We start from the raw sequence: 20,693 nt of genomic DNA on the forward strand, positions 1-20,693 counted from the left end.
GCCCAATGCTTTTCGTCTTTAAACGGCTTTTCGTCTTTAAACGGCTTTTCTGCTTTCCGAAACTTTTCCAAAGATTGTGGACCATAATACCAAATTATTATTTGTTTTATTATGAGGAAGACGCGTAATTCAATTATCACCACTCTGGATTAAGATCCCCGGAAATTTTAAAAGAATTGCCCATCCACAATTTTCTTAATCTAAGCCGTCCATCTCAACTAACGGCTCTTAATAAAACACGTCATCGATCCGCGTCTCAACCTCAGAATAACCGGATCCGTATGCGTCTCTCTCTCTCTCACTCATTCTTCGCCTTCTCTCAAAAATTTTCGGACCATCTCTCATTCTTCTCTCTCTCTCTCTCTCTCTCTCTCTCTCCATCTATCCGGCCGACCGTTCTTTCACCGGCAGCATCTCCACCGCGAGGTCCGTTCCCCCAACTCAGCCAGTTGTTGGAGCAGATTGCCTCATGAGGCGTGGCTGTACCTTTGCCGGCGATTTTCGCGAGACTATGGAGACCCCAGTTCCAGATCTGGACTCGCCTGTAGCGGTGTGGGTGGGGGACATGAAGCGGCCAGATCTGGACTCGCCTGGACGTTCTTCTCTCCTCCAACTCGACCTCTCTCCATGGCTGCTTCATCCTCTACTCAACCAACCACAAACCTGTAAGTCTCTATTTTTTTTGTTGATTTTTATTTTGCTTGTAGTTCATGGGTTGTTTGTCTGATTTGTGGGTTGTTCTGGGTATTCCATGAAATTTATTTACAGTATTGTTAATGCATTTGCACTTTGTCATGCATAAGGAACCTGTTTTTCTGGCAAATTTTCATGAACTGCTTTCCAAATATGTTCCACTTTGTATTTATTGATATATGTACATGTTGGCTTCTTGAATGATTAAAGGTTTTGAGATTTAATGTATTGGGTTTTTTTGGTTTTTAAAAAACTGATACCTGGAGATTTCTTACGAAATTGAATACATTGTTTAGAAAGTCTTGATTTCCGACAAATTTTATGTTAAATATTCCAGATTTTTTACCACAGATATGGGAACTGTTTATTTGAACAGTCACGAATAGACACAAGAACAAGAAATTACACTGTAATAGTCTATTCCAGATTTTTTATTTTTATTTTTTTTTACTTATCAAAAAAACAGTTCATTATATGCAATAAATTTAATTTTGATGATTCCTTTGGACCATTAAGCAGAGATTGGTCTTTGAGAAAGTCACTTGTGCATTCGATGGTCTCGTGTATGGGAAGTATTCTTTGCACTAGTCAGAGGTCACCTCTTTCGGCCATTATGCAAAACTACAGGTGGGCTGGCATGCCTGATCCCTCCCACCTGCTGTAAACATGGGGAAAATAGAGAGAATTGAGGAGGGAAAATATACTTAAGAGATTAAAGAATTTTGGATCTCCTGTAATGAAATTAAAGATGAATCTCATTCGTTTAAACTAAAATTACAATAAATACAACCAAGCTGCCCCAGACTTGCGTATCTCCTAGAAATATACTTCCTTATGATTTTGGATCTCCTGATGACTTATGTATCTCCTTTACGAACATTTGTTTGACAAAATTTTAATTTGACTAGATGATTATGGAGAAAATTGCATGTTTTATATTGAGTATGTTGTCAGATGATGGTCAACTGCCAGTTGATGTTATTTGCTATGTTGATACCAGAAATTAATTTGCTATGCATGGGTTTTGTTCTCTGGAGGACGTGTTTGTTACTTATTACTATTAGATATTGAAATACTGATAAAAATCTTTACTTGAGCTTTTCTGTCTTCCTGATGATATTCCTGTTTTTTAAGTATCCCTTGCATGGATTTTTACGTGCTCTTTACTTATTTCTTTTCAGGAACTAAGAGCTTGTCGCAGAAAAGCATGGCCAAGTTTCATCCAGATTTGATTATGTGCCGGAAACAGCCAGTAATTGCCATTGGACGACTTTGTGAGAAATATGATGGGAAGTGTGTAATCTGCAACTCCTATGTGCGCCCTTGCACACTCGTGCGAGTATGTGATGAATGCAAACTATGGATCCTTTCAGGGTCGGTGTGTTATTTGTGGAGGAGTGGGAATTTCCGATGCCTACTATTGCAAAGAGTGTACACAGCAGGAGAAAGATAGGGATGGATGCCCCAAAATTGTTAATTTGGGGAGTGCCAAAACAGATCTATTCTATGAACGTACGAAATATGGTTTTAAGAAAAGATGATGACCATTGGATGGACATGTCTGGTGCTTATAAACTGCATTTTTCTACTTGAGATGACGAATCTTGATATTTTGGAACAGTTAGATGATGAGCATGGTATAAACATCTATGCCGCTGTCATGTACTTAAATTATTGATGAAGATTCGGATTTCGGAATGATGAAACTCTGTTAAGGTCTTATGTTTATGTTTGTTGACATTTCCAAGTTTTCATTTTCAGAACTCTTCAGCTTTTATTTCGTGTAAGCAAAATGTTGGTCAAGGAACCAACTAAATTCAATCAGCTTAGAAGAATACAGACTTTAAGCATACATCTATGATTCTCTCGTTTTAGTATATCTTGTCCATTGATAATGGTTTGTGCCTCTCAAGTTATAGATCTTCTCAGCTCCATAGTGTTGATGAAATTTGTCTTAGTGGCATACATCTTTTTGTTGTTCTGCATACCCTAAACTGGGAATATAATGCTTGGAGTCCTACAGTTTTTATAACAATTCCGTTACAAATTTTTTGATAAGTAAACAAAGAGGCAATCACTTTTAATTAGCAACGCTCCAGATTCAAATGGGTGACTCGTGTGAACTGTTATGTGACAGTTCATATTTTACTAGTTAATGTGATAATTGTCACGACAGTTTATAAATTGGCAGTTCGCATTTTAATGGCCAATGTAGCAAATGACAAATTCTTTGCACAATAACATTTTCTCATTTGTAGTTTTCTAATACAACACCACTGGGGACCATAACACAAACCCATAAGTCTGGTTTCATTAGGAGTGAACAATACCAGATGAATGAAATTATTTTAACATCTTACTACCAGTGGTATTGCTAAACCGCTAGGAAAAACGAGTAACAACAAAATAACAAAAACAAAGGCAGCCTAATACATCTTGCAAGGAAACTTATTATCCCTTGTGCGGTAGAGCTCTGGCAGCATCAAAAGTTTGATAGATTGATTCTCCATATTTGCCTTGCATTTGGTCAAATTCCGTTTCCAATCTACCAAGAAAAATAACCATAAAGATATCAAAATAAGGAACACCCACCAATCAAAACCCACCATTTAAGTTCCATTTAACAGAATCAATTTTATAAAAGTTGAATCCTAAAATTCTAATCAATAAACACAACCCAAACAAAAACCCACGTTTTCAAGCCATGCCCGTAGCAGTTTGAAATTCCACAACACTTTGAGAAGGAAAGTTGAATCAAGCAAAATCCACAAATATTTCACAGATGACTAGGGGATAAAATGAAAATTTGAATTTGAAAAGAATACGGAAAATGCACCCAGAGATGGTTCAGGGAGACTAAACTGAGGTTAATCATTCGAACTGAACTAGTGTTAATCATTCTCATTCAGCAAACAAAGTCAAGAAACAAGTTACACTCATCTAGTTATACTCATTTGCAATTACAGAGCTCCCAGCAGCCATTTACAAGAGACTGAAAATGTGATATTTAGGCTGTCAAGAGAAGGGGTTGATCACAAGCTTCAAGAGCATTAACAAGATTTGAACATAATTTTGTTTGACAGTTCCAGCATCTACGTATCCATGACATGAAAAACGTACACATGGTTCAAAGAACTACTAAACGCAAATTAACATGGCCATCACATTAAAAAAATTGCAAGCTTTTTTTTATTAAAAACAATGCAAGCACATGAAGCTCAATAGACAATAGACAACCAAAACAAAATCCCATCTTCAATAGCCGAAATCAAGCCAACATGAAGCTCATCAATCCTCACCAATTCAACTACAGAACCAACCAAGAAACCAAAATCTCAAACAACAAAATACCAATCGATCAGGCCATAACCGACCCATACCACCAAAATCAACACCCAAAAATTCCCAAATCAAAACCTTAATTCAATTCGGTCCTCTCCAACCAAAACAGGAGACAAATCAAATTAATAGACAACCCACAATATTTTCCTTTAAACACCATTCGGTTAGAGCTTCTTCAACCAACCAATCAAGCCCAAATCTCAAAAGGAAACCAACACCCATACCTTGAGGAGGAACCGAAATCCACCTCAACCCAATTGGCTAAATCACAATAAAACCCTGAAACAACTTTACTAACTATAAATCAATTGGGTATATACCAAAATTAATAGAAAACAAAGAAAATGGAAACTCACCAAGCTTTGGTCTCTCCCAACCGTGAGCCCACCTTAGAGCCTCATAGTTGAAACGCACCAGCTCTCTCGGCCTTGCTGTACCAAAACGAACCCAGACCAAAGAAAATGTAAAGAAAACAAATCGTGCCTTACGTAAAAAAACAGAAAAAATAAATAAATAAACATCAGAGAAACCTAACCTTGGTTCCGTCAACGGTGGAGACGGAAATTAAGGAGATGCGGCTGGTTGAGTTGGGGGAATGGACCTCGCGGTGGAGATGCTGCCGGTGAAAGAACGGCCGGCCGGAGAAAGAGAGAGAATGATTGCGCCAATGGGTTTACTTGTCGCCGGGAGACAGAGAACTGTCGGGAGAGAGGAACAGCCGGCCGGTTTCAGGAGAGAGAGAGAGAGAGAGAGAGAGAGAGAGAGAGAGAGAGAAGAATGAGAGATATATAGTCTGAAAATTTTTGAGAGAAGGCGAAGAATGAGAGAGAGACGCATACTGATCCCGTTTTTTTGAGGATGAGACGCGGATCGATGACGTGCTTTTATTAAGAGCCGTTAGTTTAGATGGACGGCTTAGATTAAAGAAATTGTGGATGGGCAATTTTTTTAAAATTGCCGTGGATCTTAATCCCTCTATATATGCTCTAATCTTCTTTACTTTTATTAATTCCATGTTCACACACGTACAATAATTAGGGAGGCAAGAAATGGGTGATGAGATCGAGGTCTTTTTCTTTTTGGTTTCAGTCATCATCAAGATTAATATATGGACGACTGAAACGAGCCGCATTGATTTCCATCATTATTTTTGAATTTTGAGAGGTTTTGAAGAGTCAAGGAGTCTAAGTCTTTCTAATGCGGGTAAATGGGGAAGATGGGTAGGTAAATCCCTCACCTCAGAAAATTCTTCTGGTGTGGTGTTAAGGAAATTCCCAAAGCAGAGACCAATTAATTATCACATGGGTACCCCCGACTTGCTCTAATCTCAGCCAGTATTCAGTAGTCTTCCATATCCAATTTCCAAGTCAACTACCGTGTTAAACTGAGAAACTCAATCTTATATAGTGAAGAAACAAGGCCATGAAGTTTTTCAAACACGTTATTTCAATTTAGAGCAAGGAGTTCTTAGTGTCGTTCTTTGTTTTTCTCCGGTGAATTAGGAATTTTGGGATGGCTTCTGTCTTTCTGTTCGTTTTCTTTCTTCTCTCACACTTCGTGCTGCTTCTTTCGGCTCAAGAAGAAATGATATACACCAAAAGATGTCCACCCTTTCACTGTGGACATCTGGGCAGGATCGGCTTTCCATTCGCCAATAATACATACCCCGAATGCGGTGTGTTCACAGTAGATTGTCGGGATGATCATTATCCGACGATCCAACTGGAGGACGGTGGAAGACCATATGAAGTTCTAAACATCTCTGAGAGTAACACCATGTCGTCCATGCGTATCTTTGACATAGAGTTTAGGGAGCAGTTGAAATTCGGTAGATGCGAATCCTTAACCAATTTGACTTTTCCCTACTCTTCGTTCATCTCTTTTGAAATCGCCACACCCAATCAGACCTTTTTTAAATGCAATCGCACTCCCGATATTCCTCCCCCTACAAATTTTTTTAAAATGAGCTGCATGAACTACTATGATATCTACTTTAGTAATTCAAGTGACAGTTTTCCCACTTCACTTTCTGGATGTTCAATTATTCAGCTCCCAAAGAACCTGAGTCTAGATCATCCTCCGTCGCCAGGTGATGATGACCTGTTTAGTTTTTTAACCTCTGAGTTCGACCTTGGGGTGCGTGTCTCTGAGGATTGTTACAAATGTTATCAAAGAGAAGGTCAATGTAAGCCCGACGATAATGGGGAACTTTCTTGCTACGAGCGAGAGAAAGGTATAAACTTAATGAATAACACAACAATATTTGGGGATACATGCATACATACATGAAAAATGAAAATGCATATAAATTTGTGTCTTTTTACGTTGTATTTATTCCTAATACTTGTGCTGCTATTATTTGCCATAACCCCACTCCTATAAAGCGATAGCTAATTTAGCTGATTTGGATTAGTGTCAAATTTAGATTATTGAGTAATATTAGAAATAACGTTGTAGCAATGAAACCCATATATCATATACAAATGAGCTGGTTTTGACATTTCTTTCTTACTATTTTCTAACCCAGTTAGGGATCGATCAAAGGCTGCCAATTTAGCTGCTTTTCACTTGAATCTTCATTGTTTAAACTAACGTCTTTTTTGTTTGTGGGTTCTGTTTCAGGGAGTAACAAAATGAAACGGCGGATAGCATTAGGTGAGATATCACTTCAGTCAAATTTCTTGTCGATATTATTCCATCTGGTGGTGATCTATTGTATCTTAGACGCATACATTGCAACTCCTTTTTTACTCCGTCCGAGTGTCACTATAGAGAAAAATATTGTTTTACTTTGGTTTGGGCTAGTGACACTAGCTTGTAAAAAACGGCGCTATATTTAATGTCGTTTACTATTCAAACGGTGCTAAATTTGAATTTTTTAGTTTTGTTTGGCTCTAAATTTTAATCAGTGTCATCTGAATATACAGGAAACAACGCTAAATTTAACACTATTTACAGTTGAAATGGCGCAAAATTTAAAATTTTTAGTGTCTACTGTTCACATAACACTAAAATCTTTTCTGTTTATATATTATCATCCCCCCTCCCCCCTTTTTATTTTTCTTTTTCCTCACCTCACTCATCCTTTTTCTTCTTTTGGCTTGAAATACATGATTCAGCGGAGAAGAAGAGAAAATAAAATAAGAAGGGAGGGGTTAAAAAGAAGAAGAAGAAGAATGTTTTAGAAATTTTTATTTTTATTTTCCAAAAATACAGTTTAGAACGACACTAAAAGGTTAGTGTCGTTTGAACAGTAAAAGACACTAAACAGTTAGTGCCATTAATTTACTGTTAAAGCGACACTAACTATTTAATGTCGCTTGAACAATAAAATGACATGAATCAAACCACACTAACTTATTAGTGTCGTTTGAGCTCAAACGTACGCTCTTAACTAGCGTCGTTTGAACAGTAAACGTCATTAATATGAAATCTCAACCCTATGTTAAAGTGCGCTATTCAAACGGCGCTAGATGAATAATGCCGTTTTTTCTATTAAAAAAAAAGGCCACTAACAACCGTTTTTTTTTTTGCTTTAGTGGTTGTGGCTAATTTATATTAAACCTTTGGAGTATTATTTCATGTAATGATATAATTAAGGTTCCCCAATCAGTTTTGGCAATATAATGGCTCCACTTTCTTATTTTTATCGTTCTAAGGATGTACATGTACTCTCTATGGATCGGAATCCATTGGAAGACTTCTAAAGTTGTTGTCAAGTATTCAAACTTCCGTGTTTCATATTATTCTTTTGGACCTATCTATATAATAGACAATTTTTCTTAGTTGATGATTTTCCTCCGAGGCTCCCCTCCCTAGCTCTCGGCCAATCAAAACTTCTTCATGTCTTGTCTGGTGTCACTACAAGAAAATGTTTAGGATCTAACTCTAGCTTAATGGGTAGTTCGAGTTAGTCTCGTTTATGCACCACATAATTAACTTCGTAATCTCTATTTAATTCTTTATTACAGCTACTTTATTTGCTGGAGTTGGAGTTGGACTTGTGATGATTGTAATCTGCTCCTGCCTCTTGAGAAAGTTCTCATTCAATAAAATTATTTATTTTTGGAAGAAGGAAACTCTAAACCATCAGGCTGTCGAAGCCTTTCTAAGAAACCATGGACCTATTGCTATTAGAAGATACAGTTATTCAAATATCAAGAAAATGACCAACTTCTTTAGAGATAAATTAGGCGAAGGGGGCTATGGTGGTGTCTACAAGGGACAGTTACCAGATGGCTGTCTCGTAGCAGTGAAGGTTCTGAAAGAATCAAGAGGTAGTGGAGAGGAATTCATTAACGAGGTTGCAAGCATTAGTAGGACCTCCCATGTCAACATTGTCTCTCTCATGGGCTTTTGCTTTGAGGGTTCTAAAAGAGCTCTCATCTATGAGTTTATGCCAAACAGATCTCTCGAGAAGTTCATATATAAAGAAAGTCCCTTGAAAGCTGATCGACGATTAGAATGGAAAACATTATACAAGATTGCACTTGGCATTGCTCAAGGATTAGAGTACTTACATAAAGGTTGCAACACACGAATCTTGCATTTTGACATAAAGCCTCACAATATTCTGTTGGATGAGAACTTTTGCCCAAAGATTTCTGATTTTGGCCTTGCAAAAATATGCCCTAGAGAAAAGAGTATCATATCAATGTTGGGTGCGAGAGAGACTGTAGGATACATAGCTCTAGAAATATTTTGTAGAAATTTTGGAGGGGTCTCTCACAAGTTAAATGTTTATAGCTACGGAATGATGATTTTTGAAATGGTTGGAGGAAGAAGGAATAAAGATGTCGAGATTGATGATACTAGTGAAATATTTTTTCCGCATTGGATTTACAAGCGTCTTGAACAAGATGAAGATCTAGGGTTGCATAGCCTTATGAATGAAGAGGATCACAAAAGTGCAAGGAAGATGATAATAGTAAGTTTGTGGTGCATCCAGATTGACCCTTCAAGCCGGCCATCGATGAGTAGAGTTGTTAATATGTTGGAAGGGAGTCTCGAATCCTCGCAAGTACCACCCAAGCCTTACTTGTCTTCGCCATCAAGATCGCCAGAAGATTATTCAACAACAATAAGCTCTCTATAGTATGATTTTGTAATGCCCTAAAATGCATCTTAATTTCTTTAAAAGGAAACTTTATTGTTGAGTAGTAACTAGTATTTTTTTTGTGAATTGCATCAATTATTAGCTTCCATCATGAATTTATAATGTTGTGAGTCCGATCAGTCTTTATGTAAGTGCCCATGCTAAAGCATAGTCAAGCTATTTGGAACTCACTACATAGTCTCAAGAAATTATAAGCAAAGCCTCAAGGCTTGCCGCTCTATTAGTTGAAAAGATTGCATAGGAAACAGAAGTTTCTATAAAGACCTTGCTAGGAACAGAGCAAATCTTTTTCTTTCTTTCTTTTTTGGCCAAATAAGGAGATAAACAAATTCATAGTGGCATTTCCAATTTTCTACCTTGATTTGATTGTTTCTCCATTCCTGTCCTTCTTGCCAGAATCAAACTTTAATCCTGCACTAAGATGGTGCAGACTGCAGAACTATTGCAAAGAGATGCTACGCAAGGGGGAGGGGTTACTGCCGGCATTAGAAGCAAAGAAACACTACCAAAAAATATAAAAAATGTTGTCCAGTGTCGTTTGGGTTAGTGTCGCTTGTACAAAATGACGCTAAATTGAGTCGTTTGAGAGATATTAAATTTTTTGAATTGAGTGTCGTTTGAACAGTAAATGACACTAAATTTAGCATTGTTTACTGTTCAAATCACACTAATTTTAATTCGACAACACTCGCTGGATTCCGGCGATGGTCGGCCGCCGAAAATTTGCTGGTGCCAAAATTCAGCAACGTCCAACTGCCTTTGCCGAATTCCGGTGGACTAGATTCTAGCTGGTTCTGGCCGGTGTCTAGCCGTAATCTAGCCAAACTGGCCGGTATCTAGCTAGAAATGGGTCAAACAAGATGGATTCCGACCAATATTACTGGAGTTCGGTCGGAATCTGTCAAAACCGGCCGGATTCTGGCCAATAAAGCCGGAGACCGGCTGAATCTGGCCAGATTCCAGCCAGTAGAGCCAGAATTCGGCGATTGCAACCGGATGTTGCCGGATTCCGGCAGCGGTCCCCCGCTTCCGTTTTTCGCTGTTGAGATTTTTCCGTATGCACCAAACGTCGAAAAATATTTTTGAAAAAATCGTTTTTCCTAAAAATGATTTTGTCGAAAATATTTTACGATGAAACAAACGGAATATGAGTAAAACACTGAAGACAGATTGAGTAGATTTTTTTTTTTTGATTATTTTACAGATTTTTTTTTTAGTATAATCAAAAATAGTTTGTCCACCAAGATGTAATTCTTATACAATAAGATTTACATAATTTTTATACAACACACTTACATGAGAATTCTTACACAATAAGATTACACAGCTTTTATGCAATATTCACATGGGGTGGAACCCATGTGGTGGGTCTTTACATACATGAGTCCTACCAATATGAGTGGTTGTACAGGAGTTGTGCACATCATTGTTGTGCAAGAGACTTTTCCCGGTCTCATTCACATAAGTCCCCCCTCATATGAGTGTTTTATAAAATTTATTTAAATTTGTTGTATAAATATCATTTCTCTTCTATTATCTATATATCTAAAAAAAAAAATAGTAGTAATATTGTATTATATTTCCTAACATGTGTAATATTCGGGAACCCAACAATGGAAAGAAAAAAAAAACGTCGAGAATAATAATAATAAAAATGTACAGATTTACGTTAACGTACAGATTTTACGGTAGAGAATGGAATATTTTTGGTTAAAACTGGAAAATTAAAAAAAAAATTTGTTGAAAAAATGTTTGTTAAATACAGAAAGATCTACGAGCTGCTTTTTTCCAACCGACACAAACGTATCAACATTTCTATTCGGCTTAACATGTATGATATCTCTCTCAAAAAAATATTTTTAAAAAAACATGTTCACAAAAAACGAGCACAATCAGAATTATATTCAGCTAAAAAATACAGCATAACATAAAAGGGATTGGATTATTGCACTACACCATTACAACATCTCTTCATATAAAAGTGGACCTAGTATGTAGATCTCATCCTCATATGAAAGGTGTTGTGCAGTTGTTGAATTGGTATTGTAAATCTAACATTTTTCAAAATAAAATACACCCGTATATAAGAAATGTTCTTGTTTACACTACAAAATTAAAACAAAAAAAAAAAAAATAGAATTAACCCTCCAAGACCGTACGTGTTCTTGAACCGTCCTTGTGGATTGGCTTCACTTGAGGAGATCGGTACCAGGAAGCGTTCGAAGCACTACAGGAACAAGAATCAAGATGATTCTGAGGGATGAGCTTGGATGGAAGGCATGGATGAGTTCTATCTTCCAAAGTTCCAACTTATCTTCCGAGAATGGTCTACGGCGAGATTTGCAGAATATATATATCCTGATAAAGCGATTCGAACGGCCATATTTTGGAGGTGATGGGTATCTTCAGACTGAAAAGCCTGCTTCGCAGGTGAGGCTCGTACCGTCTCTGGTATTTCTTTCTTCAACAGCAAGACGAACGAATATTGAACAAGTATGGAAGAGAGACGGGTCAATTAGCTAGTAGACAGGAGCTTTATTTTTTTCACCAAGCCGTGAAGATTGCTTAAAGAAGGGAAATTGATTTTTTTGAAGGGCAATAATCTGGTGCACACAAGCTCACGGTAAGTTCGGTTTTTTAAATTATTTTGTCCATCAACAAACGTTGGATGAGGTAAAAGTTTCATCCAATGGTTGTCAATGCGTTTTAACAATTATTAGAGCAATTCTGATTCTCTTATTTCTTTCTGTCTATTTGTAGGTGTGCTTCTGGTTTTGTGGGGCGAATTAGTTGCAAGCGAGAATGGTTGAGTTTCTTTTTGAAGATATTTTTAGGATTGAGCGACTCGACCCAGATGGTAAAAAGTTTGATAAAGGTATATTTGTTCCGAGATGCTTATTCTTTTTTACTAGAAACTTTCAGTTTAATATTCTCTCTCTCCGAGTGCTTGAATTTTGATTATAGTTTACAAATTTGTTATCTTGGGATATTGGGACTAGTTTTAGGATCAAGCCTAGCTCTAATTGCAAGATTGAAAAATCAAAATCCATTTGTTTCTTTCACATCATAATACTCTAGGGGTTGTTACGAGCATTGAAGCATACTTGGTGTACACATATTTACTATGAAAGTTGCCAGTGGGTATTTGAGATGGGAGAGCACTCGGCATTCACAAAGGATATTGGCGGAATGGATCAAAGCAAATTTTATGGGGAGAGAGAACACCGGGGAAGGAACAAAAGGACCTTTAAGGCATAAGATTAGAAGGCATACTTTGATAAAAGAAAGCAAAAGTTGTGGTATTGAAGAAGGCCATTGTGGTGTTGAAGGAGGTCATTATAAAAGGAAAAAATTGCCTCTTTTCAGGAAAAAATATCATGGTATGTGAAAGAGATCCGCAGATATGCTCTTTCAAAATTAGCTTTAGATTTTTATATACGGTAGTGGAGCTGTCTCGGTTGATTTTGCTGCTTTTAAAACCAATTACGAAGATTGTAGCTACTCTTGCACCTGTCGGTAGCTGTACTCAATTATGTTTTGGCTATATCAGATAAAATGTCTAATTTGCACTGGCAGCTTCTTTTTATTATCAAAAGGCATTGCCTCCTTTCGTTCTGAAAGATTGAAATACAGTAGTAGTATGAGCTTTTTATGATCATTCACTTGTATCTGTTTCCCTTATGAGCGTAAGCAAGTTGTGCTTACACTAGAAGTTATGAACTTAAAGAATATGGGAGCCTGAATTGATTTTGGAATTTTAGGCAGGTTTTGACAACAATTTGATTGGAATTACAGGCCTATGGCTGCATTATGCACTGTAATATGCAGTAGTATTTGCTCAATGAAATTCAAAATGATCATCAAACTAGAGCTACAAATCTGCATAGCAAACAACACTTGAATATTATTGAAAAATTTGGACAACAAGCCACTATTTTGGTTTTTCATCCCTTTTTATATTAATAAATTAGTTATCTAGAATATCTTTAGGTGGACCTGTCTAAATTCCTCACTATTGGCTTAGCAATGGTCTTAAAAACGCACATGCAGTATGAGTCATCACCTACCTCAAATCTAGCATGACTAGAAAACTCTCCCCATCCACTAGGTGGTGGCCTATGATCATTACCTGATATTTCTAGCTTTTCACGATTTTCTTACTCTTTTTTCTTATTCTGGTTAGGTGTTTCTCTTGTATACATTTTGTCTACTTAGGTCGCGTCCTTACCCTTTTTAATGAAATCTGTCTACTAATCCAATATATATATATAGTTTTTTCTATTAATGGCGTAGAGCTAAGTTGGACCGAGAGGTAGCAACTGTAAAGTAGTTTCCTTAGGGCTCACTTTTAATATGTGTCACTAGAGCCAGGATAGGCAGGGCGCCTTTAGTAGATACTTTCGGGTGGCGACCCATTATCCTTTGAATAGAAGGTGTTGTACTGGGTTTATTTCTTTACAAAAAGTTGCTTTTGTCACTTTTTTAATAGTTTTTCTGCTTGACTCTACATTAGCTAGGAACATTCTAGTTTTGGTTAAGCTGAATGGGTGTATTCCTTTGAATAGAAGGTGTTGTACAGTTGTACTGGGTTTATTTCTTTACAAAAAGTTGCTGAATGGGTGTATTCCTTTAATGCTTTTTCTTTTTTAGTAGAAAACAAAAGGCTTGGGCAAAAAGCGTTCCTAAACAAAGCCATCTTGTAATTGGTTAAGTAATTGAATCCTACATTTGATAATATAATTACAATGTTAATTGAAAGAGAAAGATGCAATGTTTTCAAGCCAACTTTGTTTTCATAGAAAGAGAAAGACGCAATGTTAATTGACTAACCCATTTTTGAGTAAAGGCTTTAATGGTGATGAGGCAATTGTGTGTGTTGTTGGCTCCTGTCGTTGCACAAGGAAACCTCTGTCTTTGTTCCACTCATGGTTGAGTAAAAAAAGCTCTAATGGTGAGTATTACACATGGTGGTGACATTTGACACTTGGATTCTTAAGAAAAGGCTTCCATTCAAGGGGAAGACTAATCAAAATGTTGTTTGATGTTGTATGGTAGAATGCTCATATGTGCAGGCAGAGATGTGTTGGAATATTTACTTGTGAATGTATGGTTCGCCAAATGATCGAGTTTCATATTGGGACAAGAATGAATGGGTGATATAATATTATTTGTTCCAAAGCCATTGGCTCAAGCTTTGGGTTAAAAGGTGTTGTCGCAAAGTGTTGTATCAGGTCCTCACAAACAAGCTCCTCAAGGTGCTAATTAATAGTTCAAGTCTCTCAAACTCAAAACCTAACATCGATTGCCCCATTAGGTCTGCTAATATATAATGAAATAACAATTATGTGGAATATTTTGTTTTCTCGCACATTTCATGATTGGGAGGTGGAAGCGATTAGTAGATTTTTTGAGATGTTGTACACTCTTAAAGTTAGAAGTGAGGGAGATGGTAAAATTCCAGCGTGAAAGAAATCATTTGAGGTAAAGTCTTACTATAAGGTTTTATCTAGTCCTATTCGTCTTCATTTCCGTGGAAAAGTATTTGGAAAGTTAAGGTCCCCTAGAGAGTGGCTTTCTTTGTGTGGACGACAACTTTAGGGAAAATCTTAACTTTGGATAATTTACGAAAGATAAACATTATTGTGATGGAGTGATGCTTTATGTGTAAGATTTCTGGAGAGTCCATTGACCACTTGTTTTTGCATTGTATGGTGGCTACAGAATTGTGGAAGACGATTCTGTAAATGTTTGGGGTGGAGTGGGTAATGCCACGGTCGGTGAAAGATATGTTGGGAAGTTGGAGGGGGCAAAAGGGTAATCAGACATTGATATCGATTTGGCGCATGGCTCCATTGTGTTTGATGTGGCGTGTATGGAGGGAACGAAATGCACGTTGTTTTGAAGATTGTGAGACTGATTTGATGCATTTGAAAAGAATGATGCTACAAACGTTGTTTATGTGGAGAAAGAAATTTCAGTTTATGCATGAGTGTTCTTATTTTGAATTTATAGATAGATGCTCTCTTTTTTCTTTGAATTAGGGGCTTCATGTATCCGTCTTGTGTACTATGAGTTGCGCCCCTTTGCGTCTTTTGAATATACTTTACTTATCAAAATAAAAATAAAAAATCTATTCGCCCCATGACAGTTTTATCTAGGGGTGGGCATGGGGCGGGGTGGGGCGGGTTTCGGCATTTTTTGGCCCCGCCCCGCACCTTTGTGGGTTGGAAATTTCCAACCCGCAAACCACACTTTATAAAGAGTAACCGTGCGGTGCGGTTCACTGCGGGGTGGGGATTGCGGGGCGGGGCGGGTATTTTGAGTGGCATTTACGTAATTTTGATTTTATTTTGTAAAAAATAAAAAATTCAAAAAAAATACTAGTTTTTTAAATAAAAAATTAAATTCATATTTCCATTCAAGAACATTTTCCATGGATTAGCCTTTTAAACTAAAAGCCCTATTAATTATAAGATAAAATTCTAAGAAACATGATTTTTATTTTCTCCCATCAACAAAGCATAATGAAAAATGACAAGAATAAAAAGCTATAATATTTCACTATTCCATGTCATCAATTTTCTTGTCTTTTCCAGAAGTAATGAAACGATTATTTCAAATAACAATACAATAAAAATGTGTACACTTTAACATCCCATAAAATTGAACCATAAAAATTGTATTTCTCACACAATGAAATGAGTCCACTAGTTAATAAATAACTAAACATGAAAAAATATAACAGTCCATTGGTTAGTAAACATGCAAAAATATAAAAGTGAACCAAAACAATTAAAACAAAAGGAATGAGTGAATGAATAGACGATTAGGTTTTCTTTCTTTCCCCTTTTTTTTTTTTTTTTTTTTTTTCTCCTTCTTTGTGCGGGGCAGGGCGGGGCGGGGTGGGGACCCGCGTTTTTTAAAAGTCTAAACCCGCAACCCGCCCCGCCCCGCATAAATTTCTCAAATTAGGATTCTAACCCGCAAAAAATTTTGAAAATCCGGTATTCTGCGGGGCGGGGTGGGGCGGGTGCTGCGGGTTTTGCACACCCCTAGTTTTATCTACCTTGCAAAAGGCTATACTTGCCATAATAGTAATTTTGAGTTTTATCTGGACAGAAGCTTTAAATCTTCATTTGTATAGTTTTCATGATTTTCTCGACTTGTTCTCCATTTCTAGCTAGATATTTCTCATGTATACTCCTTGTGTACTTGAGTTGCACCTTTTACACTTTTAAGGATATTTCATTATTTACTTATATGTATATTCATCTTGTGGGGTTTATACCAAAGTTTTTTATTACAAGTCTTACATGCTTTTGGAAGTCATTATGCATGAGAGATGTAGGGTTTAATAGGATTGAAGCAGTTCTAGTTTGAGTCATTAGCATTAGAATTGTTTTTATGTGAGTGGTAAAACTGTAAATTTCAGGAAGTCCTGCCCAGAATTTTATGTGGTCTATTTAGGGTTATCTTCTCAACTAGGCTTGGTCTAGGGTTTTCTAGTAGTTTCCATGAATCAGCAGGTATGTCTTCGTGTTTCATGTTTGCCAATTGGGTGTTTCTTAAGTGGGTTTCAAAATTGGAGCGTAGTAGTCCCATTAGAATATGGAAAAGTTAATTATGTCTCATACGACGTCAAATTAGAGTGTTCAGTTGGAGAAATAGTTGCCTGCTGTCTACCTCTTTCTCTCTCCCCCTCTCCCGGCCCCAATCTTGTTTTGAGACAATTTGACTCCGAACTGGCCCTTAGACGTCAAATTGAGTCAATTTCTGTTTTGCTGTCTAAGAATTGCTTCTCATTAAACCTTTAAAACAGTCTCGACAACCCTATTCTACCAATTGTGCATCACCTTAAACAATGAAGTTCCATTCCACCTACGCAAGACACCCCAATGACTTTGAGTTTACTAGGCTCTCTCGCATCATTGGGGCTATTCTGTTTTCAGCCCTAGAACCAAAAATTTTGCAGCTATTTTTTAATGGTTAAATCTTCTTTTATCTGGTCTAATGTAACAGATATATTAGTTAATGGGCCGCCTTAGTAGTTTAATGGGCCTTGGGCCTTATTAGTTAGTGGCCTTTAGGTGGGTCTATATAAACAATACCAGTTAAGTGTTTTAATATATCTGTTACATCTAATGACCCAATCACGATGAATTGTTACATTCTCTGATCTTTACCAGCAAGTAAGCTGGCATCTGTAGTGCCTATGCATTTTTGAGTTTTTACGGTTTCTTGTAGGTTCAATGATAAAAGCTTCAGTGAGCCATGTTCAATTATAATAAGAATACTATGTGAAGGATGATATACAAAAATAATCTTTTATTCCATGCTTTCTAGACTTCAGTTCTTGGCTGTTGGCATTTTCAAATCATTAAGGCTCTTAATAATGAATTTTAATCTTTTCCCAGGGCAATCGGCAGTCACTTGCAGACAGATTTGATTACGTCATGTACGGGAAACTGTATAGAATTTCCGATTGGTTCAGGACGTGGAACTAAAGCGTATGTATAACTACTTTTCAGGCATTAATTCTTTGTACGAGTCTTGGAGTCTCTTATACATGTTTACTGTTGATGACTAAGGAAAAATGCAAATAATAATTAATCTTTATAGTTGCTGTTGATTCAAAAGTATAGCTCACCTAAGCGTGCATAATCCAATTAAAAGGTATAATATCCCCAAATGATTATAGGAGTTGAGTCTGATTTGGACTATATATCCATGCAGTATGGATGGTTTGAAACTGTTCTGTATAATATCCCCAAATGATTGTAGGAGTTGAGTCTGATGTGGACTATCCATGCAGTATGGATGGTTTGAAACTGTTCTGTTCTAGCAATTACTGTGGACAATGTTGTTCAAAGGGTGCCTAGGCACAATTCAGCCCAAAGTTTGGTGAGCTCAGTTGTGGTGCCTTAAGGTGCTCCAAGTGTTTCTTCTTTTTCTTTAACTAAAGGTGCAGAAAAGTGTGTACAGATATACAAAGTTTTCCACTAAATAAATTGACCAGAGGTATGCTGGCATTGCAGTAATCTATTTTAGTAAACCTTTACATCGGGTTCTACTTTTGCCTTCGGGGACATAAATATTTCGTTTGGTGGGCTTCTGATGATGCTGAAGGGTGGTCCATCTCATTGCAACAAGTTTGAACTTGATCAGAGGCTGTATATCCTCCTGAGGAAGGTGTAAAGCTCTTATTAGATCGAAATTTTGTTAACTTAATAACCCTTCCCGTTATGGAAGCTTTGTCTTTACTTTGCCAAACTCCTAATTGTGTACATTGATATGTGATGATATGAACAGCTTTCAGTGTGTTGTTGCTAATGAAACTGGCTTGAGAAATATGCAGTTCTATTGATAGCTGGAAATTCCCTTTCTTTTCTCTATTTTGGTTTAAGCAAAATAGGTTGGAGGGGATGGTGGCACCCCCTGCCCGGAACCCTTGGTCTGCATATCTTCATTTTTTTTTTCTCCTCTCCATCAAGTTTGTGCTTCCATCATGCTACATATCACACATCGTACAAAAATGGTGTGGCAAGGTCTAATAGCCGTTGGTTTAGTAGAATTTGTTTTCTCTAATTCTATTTTTATTCAATTAGTTTAGTTAATTTATATTTAGTTTACCATCTCTCTATTGCTCTACTTTTTAGTGGAAAAACAACAAAATCAATTTAATTTACTTCTCTGCACAATAATAAGAATTTTATTTAGTATCTACCACCTTTGGGATGCATATCTTCATTTTTTTTCTCCTCTCCATCAAGTTTGTGCTTTTATCATGTTACATATCAAACAAACATCCTACAAAAATAGTGTTGCAAGATCTAATAGTTGTTGGGATTTTATTTATTTTTTATTATTTTTTTTTAATAAGGACCGATTCAAAGGCTATTAGACCATGTTAGGTCAGTTTTATAAGATATTTGTTGGATGTTTGTGTTATGTTTGTGTCTTTTTCAGGGGCGACTGAGTTGGGAAAGAGGTTGTGTTCATCTTCTCCTGTGTTGTCGAACTCTAAGCTTTTCCAAAAATATTACCAAAAGGCTGGAGAAGCCAGAGAAGTGCATATGGATGAGAATCTTTTTGCTGATTCTATGGAGGCTTTGAGGCCAGCTCAAGGGCCGGGGTTTCTATCTCTGCTTCCGAGTGATCCAGCCGAGAAAGCAGCTGTTGTGCTTCCAGTGCAGGATAAGGGTAAGCCTCCCTCTCCAATGATGGGTTTTCTTCGGCGAGGGTTTCTCAACCTGAATCGGTCATGCCTGCATCGACTCTGGGTTCTCCTACCTCCATTATGGGAGAGGATTTCAGGGTGAATGGTTTGACCCAATTTCAAAAGTGGCCAGTAGGTTTTGGTCCGTCTGGGGAGGTGGTTGCGTGGGAACATGGTGACGAGGTATGGGATGGGGAGGTTTGTAACTTTCCTTACCCTTGTGTGTTTTATCTCCCGACTTGGCCTTGGATTGAGAGTTGGATAGTGATGAGGATATGAATCCGTCTTTGGCAATTTTGGAAGCCATTGAAGAAGACTTCCATCGAGGAGTTAAGACAATGCGTTCAGGGGTGACTGAGTTGGGAAAGAGGTTGTGTTCCTCTTCTCCTGTGTTGTCGACCTCTAAGCCGTTCCTAAAATATTACCAGAAGGATAGGAAAGCTAGAGAAGTGCATATGGATGAGAATCTTTTTGCTGATTTTATGGAAGCTTTGAGGCCAGCTCAAGGGCCGGGGTTTCTATCTCTGCTTCTTTGTGATGCAGCCAAGAAAGCAGCTGTTGTACTTCCAGTGCAGGATAAGGGTAAGCCTCCCTCTCCAGTGAGGGGTTTTCTTCGGCAAGGGCTTCTCAACCCGAGCCTGATTGTCACACATAAAGTGTCGGTCGTGCCTGCGTCGACTCTGGGTTCTCCTACCGCCATTAAGGGAGAGAATTTCAAGGTGAATGGTTTGACCCAATCTCAAAAGTGGCCAATAAGTTTTGGTCCGTCTGGGGAGGTGGTTGCGTGGGAACATGGTGACGAGGTATGGGATGGGGAGGTTAGTGACTCTCCTTACCCTTGGGTGTTTTATATCCCGAATTGGCCTTGGATTGAGAGTTGGATAGTGATGAGGATAAAGACCAAAGGTAGGAGGGAAGTTTTAAATCTGGTAAGCTCCATCAACTAAGGTGATTCTAGCGCGTCCTCCAGGCGTAGGAAAGGTAAGGCGCACATAGTGTAGGGTTGGGGTCTTCTGATGGTTTTGGGCTTGAGGGCTTGGGTTTTTAAGGGTTGTTAGGTTTTCTTTCTTGTTGTAGGCTACTTTGATAGTTCCTATGTATACTTCCTGTGTTCTAATTCGAACTATAATATCTTAGTGGATTTAGATGCTTAAGGACTCAAATCCGCCCGTTAATTCTTCTACTGCTTAATCAAATGTGGGCCCTTTATTTTGAAACAAAAATTTAAGATTCACCTGGTTTTTAAGATTTACAATGATATGAAAATTTTGTTGAAACATCCAGTTTCAAAGTGGGAATGGTCATTGTTCCAAACAATTCAAGTTT

General features: G+C 37.5%; 2 protein-coding genes, 2 long non-coding RNA genes and 1 pseudogene across 4 annotated transcripts; 4 read left to right on the forward strand and 1 right to left on the reverse strand.

Annotated features, from left to right (window-relative positions):
- Positions 1 to 297: 297 nt before the first annotated feature.
- Positions 298 to 2,570, forward strand: LOC133852791 (PHD finger-like domain-containing protein 5A; annotated as a pseudogene).
- Positions 2,571 to 2,887: 317 nt separating this feature from the next.
- On the reverse strand, positions 2,888 to 4,785 carry LOC133852806 (uncharacterized). Its single transcript, XR_009895996.1, has 3 exons — positions 4,571 to 4,785; positions 4,392 to 4,466; positions 2,888 to 3,238 (listed from the first exon to the last, which is right to left on the reverse strand). It is a non-coding gene; the product is annotated as an uncharacterized LOC133852806 (long non-coding RNA).
- Positions 4,786 to 5,311: 526 nt separating this feature from the next.
- LOC133860743 (LEAF RUST 10 DISEASE-RESISTANCE LOCUS RECEPTOR-LIKE PROTEIN KINASE-like 1.1) lies at positions 5,312 to 6,875 on the forward strand. The gene is made up of 2 exons (XM_062296351.1): positions 5,312 to 6,268; positions 6,658 to 6,875. The coding sequence occupies exons 1-2, from the start codon at positions 5,548 to 5,550 to the stop codon at positions 6,873 to 6,875; spliced, it is 939 nt and encodes a 312-aa protein (XP_062152335.1). The 5' UTR covers positions 5,312 to 5,547.
- Positions 6,876 to 7,765: 890 nt separating this feature from the next.
- LOC133861256 (rust resistance kinase Lr10-like) lies at positions 7,766 to 9,200 on the forward strand. Its single transcript, XM_062297036.1, has one exon. It carries the CDS (start codon positions 8,042 to 8,044, stop codon positions 9,128 to 9,130), a length of 1,089 nt encoding a protein of 362 aa, XP_062153020.1. The 5' UTR covers positions 7,766 to 8,041; the 3' UTR covers positions 9,131 to 9,200.
- A 2,360-nt stretch (positions 9,201 to 11,560) lies between these two features.
- Positions 11,561 to 17,824, forward strand: LOC133861350 (uncharacterized). Its single transcript, XR_009899003.1, has 3 exons — positions 11,561 to 11,774; positions 11,912 to 12,026; positions 17,566 to 17,824. It is a non-coding gene; the product is annotated as an uncharacterized LOC133861350 (long non-coding RNA).
- The last annotated feature ends 2,869 nt before the right edge of the window (positions 17,825 to 20,693 follow it).

Source organism: Alnus glutinosa, chromosome 1, assembly GCF_958979055.1.
Source record: "Alnus glutinosa chromosome 1, dhAlnGlut1.1, whole genome shotgun sequence".
Lineage (NCBI taxonomy): Eukaryota > Viridiplantae > Streptophyta > Magnoliopsida > Fagales > Betulaceae > Alnus > Alnus glutinosa.

Excerpts from the sequence above, each read along its gene's own strand:
- LOC133860743 (XM_062296351.1), top strand. The coding sequence starts at position 5,548 with ATGGCTTCTGTCTTTCTGTTCGTTTTCTTTCTTCTCTCACACTTCGTG. Across the intron at positions 6,269-6,657 it reads TTGCTACGAGCGAGAGAAAG|GGAGTAACAAAATGAAACGG; the intron begins GTATAAACTTAA and ends GTTCTGTTTCAG.
- LOC133861256 (XM_062297036.1), top strand. The coding sequence starts at position 8,042 with ATGATTGTAATCTGCTCCTGCCTCTTGAGAAAGTTCTCATTCAATAAA.